We start from the raw sequence: 17,258 nt of genomic DNA, 5'->3' as shown, positions 1-17,258 counted from the left end.
GCAAAGTCTAGCATTCAGGGACTTCTAGCAAAAAAATAGTGAAACTGATGTGGATCCTTTCAGTGTGACTTTGAATGTGTTTTTGTTGTTGCATGTAAATTTTACGCTTTGAGAAAAAAATGTAGATACAAAAAAGACAGCATAATCAATACAGATTCTGGATTCTTACTGAGTCCCTTAGACATTTTTACTACGTCTAAAAGAGAAACATTAAATGTTTGGAATCCTTTTGTATGAAAGTTGATTAAGTCAGGTAATAATAACAATCCTTACAGATTCAGCAATGAATTTAGCTTTATTTACTGGCAATCCAGTACTTAGTGGTTATGTGCCTCCAAGCTGAGTCACCAACCAATAAAAAATATACCCAAGAGCTGGTGGCAGCAGCTCAGGCAAAGCCAAAAAAACTGCATTCAAATCAGCCTTTAATCTGTACAGGAAGTTACAAAAACACTTGCATCTTATTAGTTTTGACACCTTCAAAGTGCATATTGCTATAGTGCACCCATCTCATGAGGTTACGGCCACCACATCAGAATCAAGTCAGAAATCCAACTGCATTGTGACGGATGCCAATGACTGACTTCGGAGGTCTGTCCCATCACCAAGAGCCCATCATGACAGTGTCTCAGCATGCTAAACTCAACTTGGAATCAGTTTATTATGTACATATATGATTCTCCTACAGTAATGTGTCCTACTTTGAGGTGAAAACAGAGTATTTTGTTAGCAGGGCGAGGAGAGTCATTTACTTGCTTATTGTTTCATACAATTCATGGTGTGTAATGAAAAAATGATTCAATAATTCATTTATTTTTAAAGACCATAGATTACATAGCAGAAGAATATTTACAAAGCAATACATAACTTTGCTGAATGTTCGTTTCAACATGTACAGCCATGTATGGCAAAAGAAACGTAAGATTAAAATGGAAAACTGCCTTTGTCAAAGACATCAAGGGACAACTGCTGGTCATCAGTTGGCTTCAGTGAGATGATTCTACCATCATCACCATCCACAGTCCCAACAAAAATACCTATCATTACAGTGAAATGTCACACAAGAGCCTCTTTCTTCACTGTAATGTGATTTTTACATACAGAAAGACAGTTTGCTTTTGGACACAGTTCATGATCTTGATGTACCTCGGCTCTGACAACCAAAGTCCACAATACATCACTCAAGACTGTCATTGTTCCTCTGCTTCCTCTTCAGAGGGTTCCTCGCTCTCCGATTCCTCCTCATCCTCACTGTCACTCTCCTCCTCTTCCTCTGCAGCGCCCTCTTCATCTTTTTCTACAGGCGGCATCTTCACAACAATCTCGTCATCTGCATCGTCGTCAACCACCATGGACTTCCTCCTCTCCAGAAGAGAGGGTGTGCAGACCGGTGTGCTGTCCTGAAGTGAAAGAGGGTATCATCAGTGGTCCTGGTACAGAGGGATTACTGATTTGGACTTTCCCCAGAGAGGATGTTGGTACATGGGTTTTATCACGCCGCCACCATGAGACACACGCAATAAGCTTAATGTACCACACTACTGTAGGCACAGTTATCTGACCACAGACCACTGACACACCTGCGGCCATTTTCAGTGTGTGCCAAAGCTGAACATAATAACCTGTGCTGGCCTTACCTCACTACACATGGATGCGTTCATGGTGTCAGAGGACTTCTTCTTCTGAGGTACCTGGGCAGCCTGGAAAGCAAGGGCACTAAAGTTAAGCAGGACGGAAACAAGAGACAGAAACATATACTAGTAGCTCTAGTATGTGACACACCTCTGAAACCAACTGTATGAGTTCAAAGAGCATGTCAATTATCCCAGCTCACTTGAATTTTCTAGAATGGTTACGCGTATTCTTACCCTAATGTTCCTAACAGCAATGTTAGATAATATTCAATGACAATATACTACATATAATTGATATAGAAATGTTAACTCTTAATTTCAAAACACTTACAAATCCCGGGAAGTCATAGTCGATACCATGTGCTGCAAGCCTCTTGCGGAGCTTCGATTCTTTGCGCAGGAGCTTGTCGGTCATCTTGGCAACCTGCTCTGGGGTGTGCTTCTTATTGTAGCGTGTTACAGCAGGGTATGAGGGTTTTTTAAATTGCCTTTGGCTGCCAACGAACAGCTTCTCGTGCACCTTCTCTGGTGGAATCACATGACCTGGGAAAAGGGAAGAGGCAACAATGAATTTGTGATATAACTCAATCATACAAATTAAACTGAACAAACACGCTTTAAAAAAGGCATAAAACAATACATATACCCTAGCAATTTCTGTAAACAGACTTTAAATAAGGTAATACAAGTGACTGACAGGGTTATCAGGTAAACTTTCTAATATGCTTTAATGTAGACGTGTTGGGGGAAATGTCTATCCTTCTGTCTTGATGAACAGAAATCACGCTGGTGATGAACAGACTTAAAGGTGAACAATACTCACATTTGATGAGTCTCTCTCCCATGAGGTAATTATTCATAGTCTCTGCAACAATCTTGGCTACTTCATCACAGTCAAACTCTATAAAAGCATAGCCTTTACTTCCACCGGTCTGCAAGTAAAATAAACACAAGAATAGAGAGAAATAATGAAAATATCCCATGATCTGTTCTCTACCGCTCATACCAATCTAACTTAGATTTTAATCTATTTTCCTTTTATGGGCTGTAGATTCTCATGAAATATTTCAGTTTTCCTCCATGTGTTTGTTGGCACATGGGTTTTATCACTCTGCTAACAGGCAGAGCAGGTGATAAGCTTAATGCACCTGATTACTTTAGGCTCAGTTATCTGACCTCAGACCACTGTTACATCTGAGACCATTTTCAGTCTAAGCCAGAGGTCCAATTAAAGCGTGGACTATCAGAAACATTATGCCATCATTTCATTCATCTAATATTGAAAATTAAGACAATCTAAATCTTAGGTCTTTACTATTATATTCTTGTGGAAACAATACGAATTAGACTTTTCACTGTCTGATGTGTCATTATGTTTGTTACTAAAGTTTCAGGGTTACCTTCTTGCTCCTGGATAGCCTCAGCCTCAGGACCTCCCCAAACTGTCCGAAGTACGATTTGAGTTGAGGCTCAAACAGTCCCGGTGGCAGATGGCCGACATAAACTACTCCTGGGGTCAAACGACTCCCCTGTGAAAAAATTCAAAACATGTAAATGTCCATGGTAGTATCTAGCAAAGCATATGAGGCATTTATGTACATTGGTGAATTGCTGCCTCTTCCCCTCTGAGTAGCATGAGTCTCTGCATGCAAAGCGGTCACACTGTTCCAAACAACACCACAAGAAAATTCTCAGTCTCCACGAATCATTTAAGTATGATAAAAAGTCATTTATTGCATTTTATTTAATATACAGGCATTTATTAAATTGTATTTAGTGCATAGAGGGGACCAAAGCGTGGCTCGGAACAAGGCTTTTGCCGTCAGAACATTCATGTTCCATAGTGAAACATTTAAAAAGCAAAACGTCTCCAAGAAACCTGTCCTGTGCTTTGACTGAAGCATGACTGGGAGCAGCCGTCATCCCTGCAGCATTTTCAAACCAAACCAGTGAGGAGTCAGATGGCAATTCAGTTTACCGGTGTTTATAATCAGGCCAAAGAAGAGCTGAATCTTACAAGTTTTAGATTAGTTGTGCTTATGTAAAAGAAATGATTAAATGTACAAACCAGTAATCCTTACCTTGTTTTCCTTTTCTCAATCACTTATATATTGTGTTAAGACATTACTTATGGGTATGGGAACTGACAAAACGTTACACTTATAGTTAGTATTCAGCACTAAAGATGATGTAAAGAAAATTTCACCTAGTTCATATGCTTGTGCATTTAAATTAAGATGTTTGTTTGGAGCCCTGCATTCTGTCACAAATGTTATGGGAAAAACTACTTAATTTTGAATGTGTTCAGCTGTAAATGTCATATTGGTAGTACTTCTGTCTCACCAGCATAGCATGAGATTTTCTCAGTCTATTATTCTAAACTAATTGCCTATTGAGAGATTGTGACAATACACATGCTGACATACATATTATGTCAACATTGTCTTCTTAGGTAGTGTTTACTTGGTGAATATTTTTGACATAGTTGAATGCCGGTTTTCATAGTCATTTACTGCAGTATTCTCTGAGGAGAAATGTTATGGGACAGCAAAACACAGATACAATGTAGTTTTACAACAAAATGACGGATTTTGACAGACAGGCAAATGTGAGAGCTTCTTATAAGCTGACAAGAAGACAAAGTGTTGATAGCTTTATACACGTACCTTTGAGTTTGACTAACAATAGTTTCTGTTGAGGTAGCCAACGATAAAACTACAGCCGCCATTTTAATGAACCATTACAATAACGCACGTACTAAACTTAAAACATTAACTATCCGGTCACAGCGTGTAGCCACCATTAAAGTACACGGTTTAAACGTTTATAGTGGATACAACTAACTTACTAAACAGGTCACAAATTCAAATAGGACCCCGAAAAAGAGCAACTATTTAATGTAGGAGTAAACAACCATACAAAGCATTACTCGTGCAATAACTTCACACGTTTCTTTCAGGGCCACAACTTCTCCCACCTTGTTCGATTTGTTCTTCTTCGCCTCCTGCACCTTCTTCTTAAACTCTGACTCCTGAGCGGGGTTCAGCGCCAGAAGCTCTTTAGTCGGCTTAGAGGCCGACTCTGCTTTATTTTCAGTCATATCTATTAATTACTGACATAAACTGTGGAATTTAAGCAAGCCAGTGAAGCAACTGTCTCCAAACCACGTTGGTCCTCTCCGTCCGGTTGCCCATGTGGTGACAGCTAAAGAGACGCGAAGGAAGCTTTGACTGCGGTGGTGAGAGTCTCACAGCGCCGCCTACAGGTCCGGAGGTGTCCTGACGCCACTGCAGGGACCGTCAAAGAGCTGCTGGAAGTTTAATGTTATCACATTTGGAGCTACAATGAGAGATTAAAAAAAAAAGACAAAACAAAACACATAGTCTGATCATAATGGATGAATAATTCATTTACAATTAATTTAATCTCTATTTAATGCCAAACCACAGTTTTTCAGGTTTACAAATGAGTAAAGTTTAGGAAAGGAGTGATGTGTTAAAAACCCAACAAGCACTGTGTTTTTTTCTTTTTGCAAACACATGGGTCATTCTAGAATTGGAGGACATTTTATGTCCCACCCATTCAAAGAATCCATGTACAAAATACTAAAACATGCAATTGTTTTGTAAATTTACTTGTCCTGAGAACAAATCTAAAATAACTAGGAGAAAAGACTGTTTGAAAATAGCTTTACAATACCAAAGTGCACGTAGCACTCCATCACACTCCTTCTTGGTCAAAAAGCCCTAACTACTAAATGAAAACCGGATGGGATTGCATGTCGGTGCAGAATGCTGTGGTAGCCATGCTTCAGTTTTGAATAAATCCCTAACAGTGTCACCAGCAAAGCATCCCCACAACATCACAACTCCTCATCCATGCTTCACAGTGGGAACCATGCATGTAGAGACCATCCGTTCACCTTTTCTGCGTTGCACAAAGACATGGCGGGTGGAATCAAAGATCTCAAATTTGCACTCATCAGACCAAAGCACAGATTTCCACTGGTCTAATTTCCATTCCTTGTGTTTTGGCACAGTCTCCTCTGAAAAGTTGATATAGAGATGTGTCTGCTACTAGAACTCTGTGTGGCATTTATCTGGGAACTAATCTGAGGTGCTATTAACTTGCTGTTTCTGAGAACTGGTGACTCAGATGAACTTATCCTCAGCAGCAGAGGTGACTTCCTATCCTGGGACGGTCCTCATGTGAAACAGTTTTGTCGTAGCGCTTGATGGTTTTTGCGACTGCACTTGGGGACAAATTTAAAATCTTTGCAATTTTCTGGACTGACTGACCTACCCTTCTTAAAGTAATGATGGACTGTCGTTTCTCTTTACTTTGCTGATTGGTTCTTGCCAAAATATGGATTCTAACTGGTCAAACAGGGCTGTCAACTGTGTACCAACCTGACTTCTGCACAACACAACTGATGTTCCCAACCCCATTAAGAAGGCAAGAAATTCCACAAACCTTGACAAGGCACACCTGTGAAGTGAAACCATTTCAGGTGACTGTCTCATCCAGAGAATGCCAAGAGTGTGCAAAGCAGTAATCAAAGCAAAGGGTGGCTATTTTGAGGAATCTAAAATATAGAGCAGATTTTGACTTATTTCACACTTTTTTGTTTACTACATAATTTCATATGTAGTCATTCATAGTTTTGATGCCTTCAGTGAGAATCTACAATGTAAATAGTCATGAAAATGAAGAAAAAACATTAAAAGAGAAGGTGTGTCCGAACTTTTGACTGGTAGTGTATATTCTGCAATTATGAGATGCTGTGTCAGAATTATTAAATAATAATAGTGTAATTATGATAAAAATGTATTTTTCGTGTGGTCGAATGCAGTGTCCACATAAAAATCTGCAAATGAAACAAATGAATAAAATAATAAACTCACACAATCAAAAAAACTGATCATGCCTCCTCCTGGTGTTTGGAAAAACGTTACAGTACAATGGATGGAAAGAGAAGGAGGAGCAGAAGAGGAGGTGGAGAGAACAAAACTAAGTGGGAGGCAGTGTTTATCAGTACAATAATGAGGGGAGACAAACATCAGATACTGATCAGCAGTGCATACAGAAACCTCTGTGGTTCTAAATTCATGACATGGCAACAAAAATAATCTACTTCACAGTGAATGGGAGACCAGAACAGGCTGAGTTCCCTGTCGACTGCCCAGCTCAGGACGTCAAGGGTAGGAGTTGAATATTATCGCACTATTAAATGTTCTCTTTTATTTCATAAATGTATTTTAAACTATGTGTAGTAGGTGATATCTATTTCCACACACATATTTACATGTGCAATCATTGTGTTGGAGTAGAATTATTATCTGCTTTGTAAATTTTTTTTTTTATCAGAATTCTCATTTGCCAAGTTTCACCATCGTATGTTTATGATGTCTTCATGCTTATTGAAAGACTAAGAGTATAATGTGAATATACAATCTGTGATTATAGATATCCTTCCTAGAGTGCATTCATTTCTGTTGCCTTAACAGAGTGCAGGTTGGTGATAAATGATATTTCAATAGTGTGTTTGTTGCCTAAATGAGAAAGTAAACTTAATAAATGCAAGAATGCAAAATATATACCAGTCATTACACAAGCAGATCAAGGAATAAAGGAGTCGGAGTTACAGACAGCAATACAGCTGCCACTGACAGCCCCACTTGTCACATCAGTTGGAGGCTTTGTCCAGCCCCGGCTTCATGATTTTTTATTTTTTTTTGTCTTGTTTCTAGTTGAAGCATTGGAGATCTTATAAATTTCAACCAGGTTTTGTTTAAAGCCTTACATCTAAGTGATGGGTAACCAGTGTGCAGTACATTACAAGTGTTAGTGACTACACACTTTTCAGTGTTGTTAATATAAGGCTTCTTAAGAACTATGAGTAGCACAACTCTCTGATGAATTAGATTTTGTAAAGGTCTTGTAGCGTAAATGATTGCTTTATTAATGCTAATAAGTCATCTATTAAGGCATGACATTTATAGTGTTACAAGACACATTTGGGGCTGCCAGCAGTGGTGAAAGATGTATTCAGGTCCTTTACTTAAGTGAAATTAACAAAATCATGCAGTGACAATTTTCCATTACTGGTAAAACTCCAATGCAGATGTTACTTAAGTAAAATTAGTAAAAGTATAAGTGGAAAAAACATACTTGAAGTAGTAAAGGTAAAAATATTCAGTGCAATAAAATAGTCCTTTTGCATGCTATTACACACTATATCATTAAAATATTACTATTTATGCAGTGATGTGCAGGCAGCACTTTACTCATGTAGGTTGAGGCGGAACTCATTTTTAAATATTTTGTATAACCCTACAAGCATTATCATTACTCTACCTACAAGCATTATCACTATTCCGCCAAGGAGTAATGATATCGCCAAGGAACGCTGCGGAGTTATGTGATCATCAGCGTACGTTTGTCTGTCTGTCTGTTCGCAACATTACTCAAAAATGGACAAATGGATTTGGATGAAATTTTTTCAGGAAAGTCAGAAATGACACAAGGACCAAGTGATTAGATTTTGGCAGTGATGTGGTTTATAGTCTGGATCCACAGATTTGTTAAAGATTTATGTATCATTGCAGCATCACTGTAACTATGACAACAAGTGAACACTATGTCAGCTGTCTGCTGACAATCACATGATTGCAATCCTACTACAAATTGACCGCTGCGGACTTATTGGGACTTATCTATTGGAAATGATACAAGGAAGAGTTGATTAAACCGTGGGGGTGTTTCTGAGTCCCATCAATTCCCACCGGCTGCTACATATGTAGGCCACACAATTCGGTATCCGAACATAACATACACATGCATAACACACGCCTGTGCTCAGTGCAAGGTCATTTTGTTTGTGGGTACATCTATATTAAATGGCCACATTCTATGTTGCCATGATTTCTGATCATCAAAAACAAATAAACAAATGCTGCATTTCTAAAAAAAAAAATACTACATTTCTGACAATGCCGCATGGGGGAATGAACAGCTTTGGTGGAGTACTGCACTCTCTGAGTGCTTTTCTAGTTTTCCATATGGCTTAATCTGCTCGTGTATTTATTTTTTTAGATAATTGATAGTTTGGTTTATACAACTTGACCATTGCAACTACCTGGAACCTGAAGTCACACTCTTTGTTTGACACAGTTATTGTAGAAATGTCAAGGAAGTCATTTCAAACCCTCAGATTTGTTGTGTGTGTGTTGTCCTTTGATTAAGGATATCAATAAGGGGAAACTCAGAAGTTGTTCTTATTAGTGTTTGATGGCAATAATTTTAAAACAGACCTTTAAATCTTTAATCAGTCATTTATCAACTAATAGTAACAATTCACAAATTCTTTAAAAATAGTGCCTTGTAAAGAAGTGGCACCTAAATATTTGTATAGAAAGCACTGAGTCTCTTGTTCACAGTCTTACTTTGTGGATTTCCTCAGTCTGTAAGGTTTGTTCTGCAAAACCTGCGAAACGAACATTACGGTGCTCTTTCCAGATCTGTTCCGTTCTGCAGCCGAGGCAGGACCCCATGACATTCTGAAACTGTACAACCCCAAAGGCAACATTATCAACATCTCTCCGAGTCTGGAGCCCAATAGCCCCAACTCTTGCTACAAGCTGGAGGTGGTGGCCGCCGACTGCAACAGTGACCCGTTAGGTATCTTTAATTTAGCACCATAGGAATCACTTGGGTTCATATAAAAACAGCTGACATACTCTCTCCTTTTTTGTGTTTATAGGTGCAGAGCTTGCTGGTGCACTAGGATTTGATCTCTCATCCATGGAAAAAAGGTAGAGAGGGTGGGAAATAAGGGAGAGGAAAAGATTCTTCAAGATGTTCCTGGAAAAAAAAATTACAAACTGTGATTTTGGTATGCTATAATCAGTGTGCACTGTAAAGTGTGACATATGATCAAGGAGCAGTAACATACACTACCGTTCAAATGCTTGGGCTCACCCAGACAATTTCATGTTTTCAATGAAAACGCACACTTTGATTCATGTGCTAACATAATTGCACAAGGGTTTTCTAATCATCAATTCACCTTTCAACACCAATGTAGCATTAGAACACAGGGGTGATGGTTGCTGGAAATGGGCCTCTGATAATCCATTAAAAATCAGCTGTTTCCAGCTAGAATAGTCATTAACCACATTAACCATGTCTAGACTGTATTTCTGATTCATATAATGTTATCTTCATTGAAAAAAAAACTGCTTTTCTTTCAAAAATAAGGACATTTCTAAGTGACCCCAAACCTTTGAACGGTAGTGTATACTTTGAACAAGAAGGGCAGAAACAGAGCTAGAATGTGAGACAACACACTGCTTGATGAGCAACAGATGAACAAACACTTCTCTGACAATGTGTCAACTCAGATTGCAGAGCCTGGAGAAGAAAATCCTATTCGAGGCCGGTGAGACTCCTGCAGTTGTGTATGAGATGAAGAAACAAGTGGATTCATTCAGGGAAAAACTAGAGGTACATCAGCAAATTATCCCGCGACTTAAGGAAGTCACTGCAGGAAAATCTGGACTTCAGCACTTGAATGGCATAGTTATCAGCATTTTTTTTTAAACATGAGAAAAACATTACTGACCAGAGCCAGAAAAAGGTGTCTGTTTCATAAAAGGTGTGATGGCATGACCACAGAACACCTACATAGATTTGGTTTTAGCATACTTAACCCCAACCATTCCATTCCATCCCATCACTATTTTGCAGATGTACCATCAGTGCATCCCAGGCTGAGCACCGCTCAAAACAGCTATGATTGGTTTGAAGAAATATAAAGACACTGAGATTTTTTTTCCTAGATAACAAAATAGTAATGAGCAGTAGCCAGACCATTTTCCCACACGGTGGGGTCACATCTGGTTATGTGAGACTTTTTCCTTGTGCATCACCAGCTAGTTCAGCATTTTAGTTATTCTCTTAAATATCTTACATGTGCTAGATGGATTGCCAGAAACTACACACCCCATGATTCCCAGGTGAATCCTGCTGGTGATTCCCTAACATTTTACTTGGTGCCACCATCAGATTGACATTTTTAGTTTTTGCTGGAACATCCCAACATCTATTGAACTGACTGCCATGAAATGTGTTCATTGCTACTTAGCAAATGTTAACATGGTTCCACTGTAATCTATGATGTTTAACATGGCAAAGGCGATCTGTTCATCACAGTGTGTTGATGTTCGCATTTAGCACAAAGCCTACAGTAAAGCCTGTCATAGCATGGGTTGGAATCTTTTCATTCACAGTAAAAATCTGACAAAAAAAAAATGCAACGTTTACTGCTGATACAGATTTTTTTTAGTGAGTGGTTTGATGTGTTTCTCTAACCTCCAAGCTAATTGAATTTATTCACACTGTTTTCAGAGTGTGGAGCATCTAAGCTGGTTGGGGTTGTTTAAAGATCTTTCAGAGGGAACTCACAAGCCTTCCCCATTCTATCACAAAAGAACCCTGCGTAAAACCAGGGAGGAGTGTGAACATGTACGGGAAAAGTTCCTGCAAATGAGGTATGTTCACATGCAAAAGTCACCGACAGTCATTATAACTGTTCTGTAAAAATTTGAATACTTTGCTATTGTTATTGCTTATGTTGTCAGCTCTCTGGAGGTATCAGAGGAAGTGAGGCAGTACTTAAAGACCCCAACCTTTGATAACTGGTAAGTTTTGATGTGAAAAGCAGCTTTAATGTCAGCTGGAGAATCAGTGTTCATCACCATAGTGCACCTGTTTCCTTAATGTAGAGACAGTGAGGCAAATGCTAGTTAATGACATTCGTGCCCAACACTTCTGATGCGTTTCTGAAGAGGGTAGGAGCCCACATCCTTTTCTTCTGATCAACACACTCATCTCAATATGAATAGGCCCGCAGAGTGCTTGCAAATTGAAAGAGGGTTTTCATAAAAGGCTCGACCAACAGACCATGTTTGAAATGAGCTTCATGAGGAAGACTGCATTCACTAAGGATGATTATCATTTCATTTGTTCCAAAGCTTTTAAAGGAAACTCAGAATGATGGAGGTGGATGGGTATGGGGTTATGTGCAGACTACAGAGCCAGAACTGAAGCTTCTCACATGTCATAACCACAGTCTGGGCAGTGGGGTCGTGTAAAGGATATGTCTAGCATCAGTCTGCATTCATGTTACTGTCAACAAATTCCAGGAAAATGCCAAAGCCAACAGTGTGTAACTCTGATTCTCAACTATTCCTTCCAAAGACATAGTCCAAATTACTGTATGAAAGAAACCTAAAGAATCAATCCTGTCAGTGTGCAGGATAGGATTTTCTCTGTCATTATCCTTCTTCAGAATGTGTGTATGTCTGAATTATTCCAAAATTAGAACTTACCATTGTGGAGTGGAGAGTAGCTTTACAGTGTTTACAGAGTTGTAGTTGAGCTGGTGCGCTTGAGCTGCAGTGGGTGGGACAAGTGCATAAAAACAGAGGTGGAGACTTTATATATGTGCACATTCTAGAGGAAGCAATGACAGAGATTTACATTTAAGCTATTTGGGAAAACATATAATTTTGACATGTTTACAGGGGGTTATTCAATGACCAGAGAGAGACTTTAACATTGTTTCATTACCCTTGTCAGTGGATCCTTCTGTGTAGCCGAGCAGCAGCTTATACGTAATTCTTGAGGCCAGATGTTGGAATCTAATGGAGAAGGCCACACACTGTTCTCTTATTCTCAAAAGGACCATTTCACGGCATAGTGCATTTTGTGTGTGTGTGTGTGTGTGTGTGTGTGTGTGTGTGTGTGTGTGTGTGTGTGTGTGTGTGTGTGTGTGTGTGTGTGTGTGTGTGTGTGTGTGTGTGTGTGTGTGTGCGTGCGTGCAGGCAGTGGGAGGATGCAGAAATCATGGTGCTCCTGCAGGTCATGTACACAGATTTAGATTTCATAGCAACCTTCAATATTGAGCCTGAGGTACTGCAACAGTTCCTGTTTGAAGTCTACCGAAGATACAACAACATCCCTTTCCACAACTTCAAGCACTGCTTCTGTGTTACCCAGATGGTGAGTATGTGTGTATGTGCATGTGTTAGTGTGAAGTTTGATCAGGACAAATCACAGAGAGACCAATTTTATATGTAATCATGAAATTGAGCAATTATGCAATCACCTTGATGGCTAATTGGTGAAGGACATCTAACCCTCAGGGCAGACAAGTCTGCAGGTCAGGCATTTATCATTCATCAAGGAAAACACTTCATGGATGAGTTCTTGACTGTAACATTTCCCATATATATCTGATGTATAAGGCTCACGTTCTTTGAAGCGGCTACAGTCAGTAAAAGTGTATCAAATGAAAATGTGACCATGTGAAAGTGGATACCTGTTATGATAATTAAATTAACATCTCCTTAATCTTATTTCAGCTTCCCTCAACCTTAGAAAGACCACCATTGTTTTCTTCAATTACTTCTTCATTTTAATGCCTGTTACCACTAAAGCTATACTACCTGAAGAATACAATGAACATGACAAAAAAGCTGATTACATAATACTTTATGTCCTATTTGACATGCTTAAGCTTAACTGTATTCCCAGGGTATATAAGAAACAATTTCATGTCATAAGCAGCACTGCACATGCAAAGGCCTAGAATGGTTTCCTGCTTGCCTTCAAGCCGTAGCACAACTCAAAAGTTGTCAGTTCTCACAAAATACCTAAAACAAAAGAATTATGTGAAGCCACAAAGGCAGCCATCTTGGCACTGCAGGAAATTGGCATGAATGAGAGACAGGTAGCGAAAAAACTGAAAATCTCCAAGACAGCTGTTCCGGTCATGTCTGCTTCATTGTTTGAGTTTTTCTCATTTGTGAACAGATGTATGGTTTGATCTGGCTGACTGACCTGAGGAGCAAGATGGACAGTGTTGACCTGCTGATCATGCTGACCTCTGCAGTCTGCCACGACCTCGACCACACAGGCTACAACAATGTTTACCAGGTATCTGACGCTCCTGTTTGTGCTTCAGCAGACAGTGAGGGACTAGTAAGAATAGCCCTTTGGAGGATACCCACTTGATTTGTCAACTTCAGGCTGCTGAAGCTTCATGTTGCCCCCAGCTGAACTTTACAATGCATTTTTACTTTGGATGAGGACTGTGGATGTTGTGCTCCATGAGAACATGAGTAAAATATCGAAATATGCAATACATTGACTGAAGTGATTCCTAATAAGATACAGTCTAAGGGGAAATTTTACAGTTTACAGTTGTCAGTGTCCTCTAGTGGACGAACTATGTAATGGAGACAGTGTTCCTGAACAGCTTCAAACATGTTTTTAGGGTATTTGTACTTTTGTGTAAAATTACCCACCATATAATGGTAGTTGTTTACTACATATACATTAAAAGTCTGACAGCATCATTATAGTGCACAGTGTCTATTGTATTTGACCTGTTTGCAGTCCAGTCTCATTTTGAAATAATGTTTTATTTATTCTTATGCAGCTTCATTTTCAAGTTATATAAATATACCATTTAAATTACATTTATTGTAATTTAAAACTAATTTTTGACCATCTTTCAGATAAATGCTCGGACTGAACTTGCTCTTCGCTACAATGACATCTCTCCGCTGGAGAACCACCACTGTGCTGTAGCTTTTGAGATACTTGAAAGGGTAAGAATGAAAATCCTGCTGTTTGCTTAAAATTTTCTGTCTAAGCTGCTATATAGCATAGACTATACTCTGAAGGTATGAACCAATCTGTTGCCATAATATGGAGCCTGTCAACCTTTAGACTGCCAGTGTGATCAGACAGTTTTTTGTACTGTAGACAGACAGCAACATCTTCAGAAATCTGTCCGTGGATCAGTACAAACGGATAAGGGAGGGAATCATCAAGTGAGATCATCTTCCTAATTACTTCTTTGCATTTTTTCATTACATTAAATCATGTAATCACAACAGCAGTTGTTTTCTATATTGCTGGAATTGCAGATGCATTCTGGCCACTGACATGACAAGACACAATGAGATTCTCAGCAAGTTCAAGTTCATCCTGCCTGCTTTTGACTTCACCAACAAGGATCATAGAGATGTGGTAAGATGAATGCAGGTGCACAACAGACAGATGAGTTAAAAAACATGCTTGGTAAGTATTACTGTCTCAGACTTTTAATTTTATTTTTTTTTTGCAATGCATTGCATTGTAAAGTAATATGAAGCAGGGACATTGTTGTCAGGGGAAACAATCACATTTTTTCTCACTTTGTTCTTCAGAACGATGTTGAGCAAACAGTACAGTACAGGAAGCAGAGAATTTATTATATTTACTTATTCAGTTTAAAGTTGTCTTTTGTTGAATGGTGAAATTATGCAGCCTTGTAAATAACCATTTGACTCTTTGACAAACAAAAAAACACATTGCATAGCTCAGCACCAATGATATCATGCATGAATAAAATTATGTTAGCAAACATATTTTGTCTAATGAACAGTGTCTGCGATTGACTGATCTCTTTAAGTAAAAGTAGTCATACTACACTACAGAAAGTTCCATTACAGGGAAACAAAACCTTACTTAAGTAAATGTGCATTAGCATCTATTTGTTTTTTCCCGCTTGTTTATGCAGTTAATGATGATCCTGATCAAAGTGAGTGACATATCCAATGAGGCACGGCCCATGGAGGTGGCTGAACCCTGGCTGGATTGTCTTTTGCAAGAGTTCTACAACCAGGTACTGACTCCAACACAGCGTAAAGACATTTCATACTGTGGCAACACTATTGATTTGTTCTATTGTTCCTCTCACGATCTGACCTTCTTGACACAGTAAGTCAGAGTAACAGTTCAATGTGTGTGGAACTCAAGACTCGGCTCAATCTAAAATATAATAGAAAGTTTTTTGTTTTCAGTTCTAGTTGTGTTGTCCTTCTGTTGTCAGAGTGATGTGGAGAAGCTAGAGGGTCTTCCAGTCACCCCCTTCATGGATCGGGACAAAGTAACTAAGCCTTCATCTCAAACTGGTTTCATCAGATTTGTCCTCCTGCCTCTCTTCATTGAGCTGGCCAACCTCTTCCCCTGCCTGGAGGTAATAAAATCACAACTATGGAGGAAATTCTGTATGTATTTACTGTTTTGTATGCAGCTTGGTCAGTTAGGGTGGAGTTTTATTCATCCCTTGTTAATTCTGCAGCACCACATTATCGACCCAGTGCGGAAGGCCCTGGACTACTACACTGAAATGGAGAAAGCACTGGAGAGGGAGAAAAAGAATTGGGCTCAGAGTGAGAATGCAGCCAAGAGCAAGGAGGTAGCTGTTGGCAGACAGGACAGCCAGACAGAAGCTGGACCAGAGGCCTCAAAACCGGACATACAGTGAACTATAGTGGACAAAGATTACACTGATGAACTCAGCGTCGCCTATTTGAGTAATCTGAACATTTGTATAAACTACAGCTGATTTAAATGTACTTGAGACATCTAAATTTGATCTTCAACTGTTTATTTACTGGGTAAAGCATAAGTACTGTATTCCATTTTAGATAGTTTGTGTTGTAGGTTTAGTGTATGCAGTATCGATTCAATCAGGAAACAATACAATCATTTTAACCAGTAACATTTTACGGTCCAGTGTGTTGCATTAATTTTTTGGTACCAAAGTAGTTCAGAGAAAACCATGCTATAATCTCCAGTGTTGATTATACTCAAAGAAATAAACTGTATGCATTGTATATTGGTTTGGTGTAAAGTTAATAAAATACTGCAGCAGTGGTCCTTCAACTGCCTAACAGTGTGTTCCAGTATGGGATTTGTTGAATCCAACCAATGCTGCCAAGCGGGCGTGGCCCCATACGTCCAGGGGCCTCAAAAGCTCCACATTTACTTCATATCTTGTGGGTCCACAAGAGTCGAAGCAGATTTCCGTCCTCCCTGAACCTGGCTCTGCTGGAGGTTTCTACTTGTTCTAAGACATTTTTTTTCCCATTGTTGCCAAAGACCTTGGTCCAAGAGAATTGTTGGGTTGGTAATATTGTAAGGTCTTGAAATTACGATGTGAAGTGGAGTCAACTGATTAATTGCAAGTTTGTTGGAGAATGGCTCCATTCTCAAACATATATTTATGTTTAAGAAGTCTGGCAATGTGCGAGACATCTTAAACATAAATATAGTTTATTGATGGTTTGATGAAACTGGTCCATTTTTATGTGTCAAGTAATTTTATTCACAGAAATATGTCTATCATACATAACATTCAGATTGTCCCTTTTTGTATGACCAAACAAAAAACAACAAAACAACAAACAAACAATTATTGTATTGAGTCTAGTATAATCAAAACCTGGTACACTACCAAACATTTAAGAAGCTTCAATTAGTGGATTTTTAGAACATTTGCTTGAAAAGTGACTTTTGCAATACGAGTTAATAAAATTGCTTCTGTCATTTAACCAATCAGTTAAGCAACTAGTAATGTACTGGTCGGTTTCTGGGTGCCTGGTAAAATCATGAGACTAGCATGTATAAAGGTGATAAGCACATGTTTCCCCTGAGACCCCTCTGAAATTAAATCCAACAACTCTAAGCTGTCTTCAGTTTGTTTTTGGTCTTTGTTTATTTTCA

At 39.0% G+C, this 17,258-nt stretch overlaps 2 protein-coding genes and 2 non-coding genes across 5 annotated transcripts; 1 reads left to right on the top strand and 3 right to left on the bottom strand.

Annotated features, from left to right (window-relative positions):
- Window positions 1-794: 794 nt before the first annotated feature.
- On the bottom strand, window positions 795-4,829 carry nifk (nucleolar protein interacting with the FHA domain of MKI67). Its single transcript, XM_023263885.3, has 6 exons — window positions 4,612-4,829; window positions 3,035-3,163; window positions 2,458-2,566; window positions 1,966-2,177; window positions 1,638-1,700; window positions 795-1,400 (listed from the first exon to the last, which is right to left on the bottom strand). The coding sequence occupies exons 1-6, from the start codon at window positions 4,732-4,734 to the stop codon at window positions 1,191-1,193; spliced, it is 846 nt and encodes a 281-aa protein (XP_023119653.1). The 5' UTR covers window positions 4,735-4,829; the 3' UTR covers window positions 795-1,190.
- LOC111564409 (small nucleolar RNA ACA64) lies at window positions 1,471-1,601 on the bottom strand. Its single transcript, XR_002745779.1, has one exon. It is a non-coding gene; the product is annotated as a small nucleolar RNA ACA64 (small nucleolar RNA).
- On the bottom strand, window positions 2,719-2,849 carry LOC111564402 (small nucleolar RNA ACA64). The gene has a single exon (XR_002745777.1). It is a non-coding gene; the product is annotated as a small nucleolar RNA ACA64 (small nucleolar RNA).
- A 1,864-nt stretch (window positions 4,830-6,693) lies between the features above and the next one.
- si:dkey-219c10.4 (high affinity cGMP-specific 3',5'-cyclic phosphodiesterase 9A) lies at window positions 6,694-16,426 on the top strand. 2 transcript variants are annotated; one of them, XM_023263610.3, is made up of 14 exons: window positions 6,694-6,835; window positions 9,153-9,314; window positions 9,397-9,448; window positions 10,037-10,139; window positions 11,043-11,185; window positions 11,276-11,335; window positions 12,521-12,698; window positions 13,512-13,634; window positions 14,219-14,311; window positions 14,469-14,536; window positions 14,633-14,735; window positions 15,268-15,372; window positions 15,580-15,726; window positions 15,832-16,426. In XM_023263610.3, the coding sequence occupies exons 1-14, from the start codon at window positions 6,748-6,750 to the stop codon at window positions 16,015-16,017; spliced, it is 1,611 nt and encodes a 536-aa protein (XP_023119378.1). In that variant the 5' UTR covers window positions 6,694-6,747; the 3' UTR covers window positions 16,018-16,426. The 2 variants fall into 2 exon arrangements, with proteins under 2 accessions (XP_023119378.1, XP_054870962.1); XM_055014987.1 differs by lacking the exon at window positions 6,694-6,835 and having other exon boundaries at window positions 9,172-9,309.
- The last annotated feature ends 832 nt before the right edge of the window (window positions 16,427-17,258 follow it).

Source organism: Amphiprion ocellaris, chromosome 11 (genome assembly GCF_022539595.1).
Source record: "Amphiprion ocellaris isolate individual 3 ecotype Okinawa chromosome 11, ASM2253959v1, whole genome shotgun sequence".
Lineage (NCBI taxonomy): Eukaryota > Metazoa > Chordata > Actinopteri > Pomacentridae > Amphiprion > Amphiprion ocellaris.
Note: the sequence above shows the minus strand (reverse complement) of the source record. Positions and strands in the feature narration are given on the sequence as shown.

Coding starts and splice junctions, on each gene's coding strand:
- nifk (XM_023263885.3), bottom strand. CDS start 4,734: ATGACTGAAAATAAAGCAGAGTCGGCCTCTAAGCCGACTAAAGAGCTT. Junction 1,701..1,965: donor ACTATGACTTCCCGGGATTT/GTAAGTGTTTTG, acceptor CTTGCTTTCCAG/GCTGCCCAGGTACCTCAGAA. Junction 1,401..1,637: donor ACGCATCCATGTGTAGTGAG/GTAAGGCCAGCA, acceptor CTTTCACTTCAG/GACAGCACACCGGTCTGCAC.
- si:dkey-219c10.4 (XM_023263610.3), top strand. CDS start 6,748: ATGGCAACAAAAATAATCTACTTCACAGTGAATGGGAGACCAGAACAG. Junction 6,836..9,152: donor CCCAGCTCAGGACGTCAAGG/GTAGGAGTTGAA, acceptor TGCTCTTTCCAG/ATCTGTTCCGTTCTGCAGCC. Junction 14,537..14,632: donor ATAAGGGAGGGAATCATCAA/GTGAGATCATCT, acceptor CTGGAATTGCAG/ATGCATTCTGGCCACTGACA.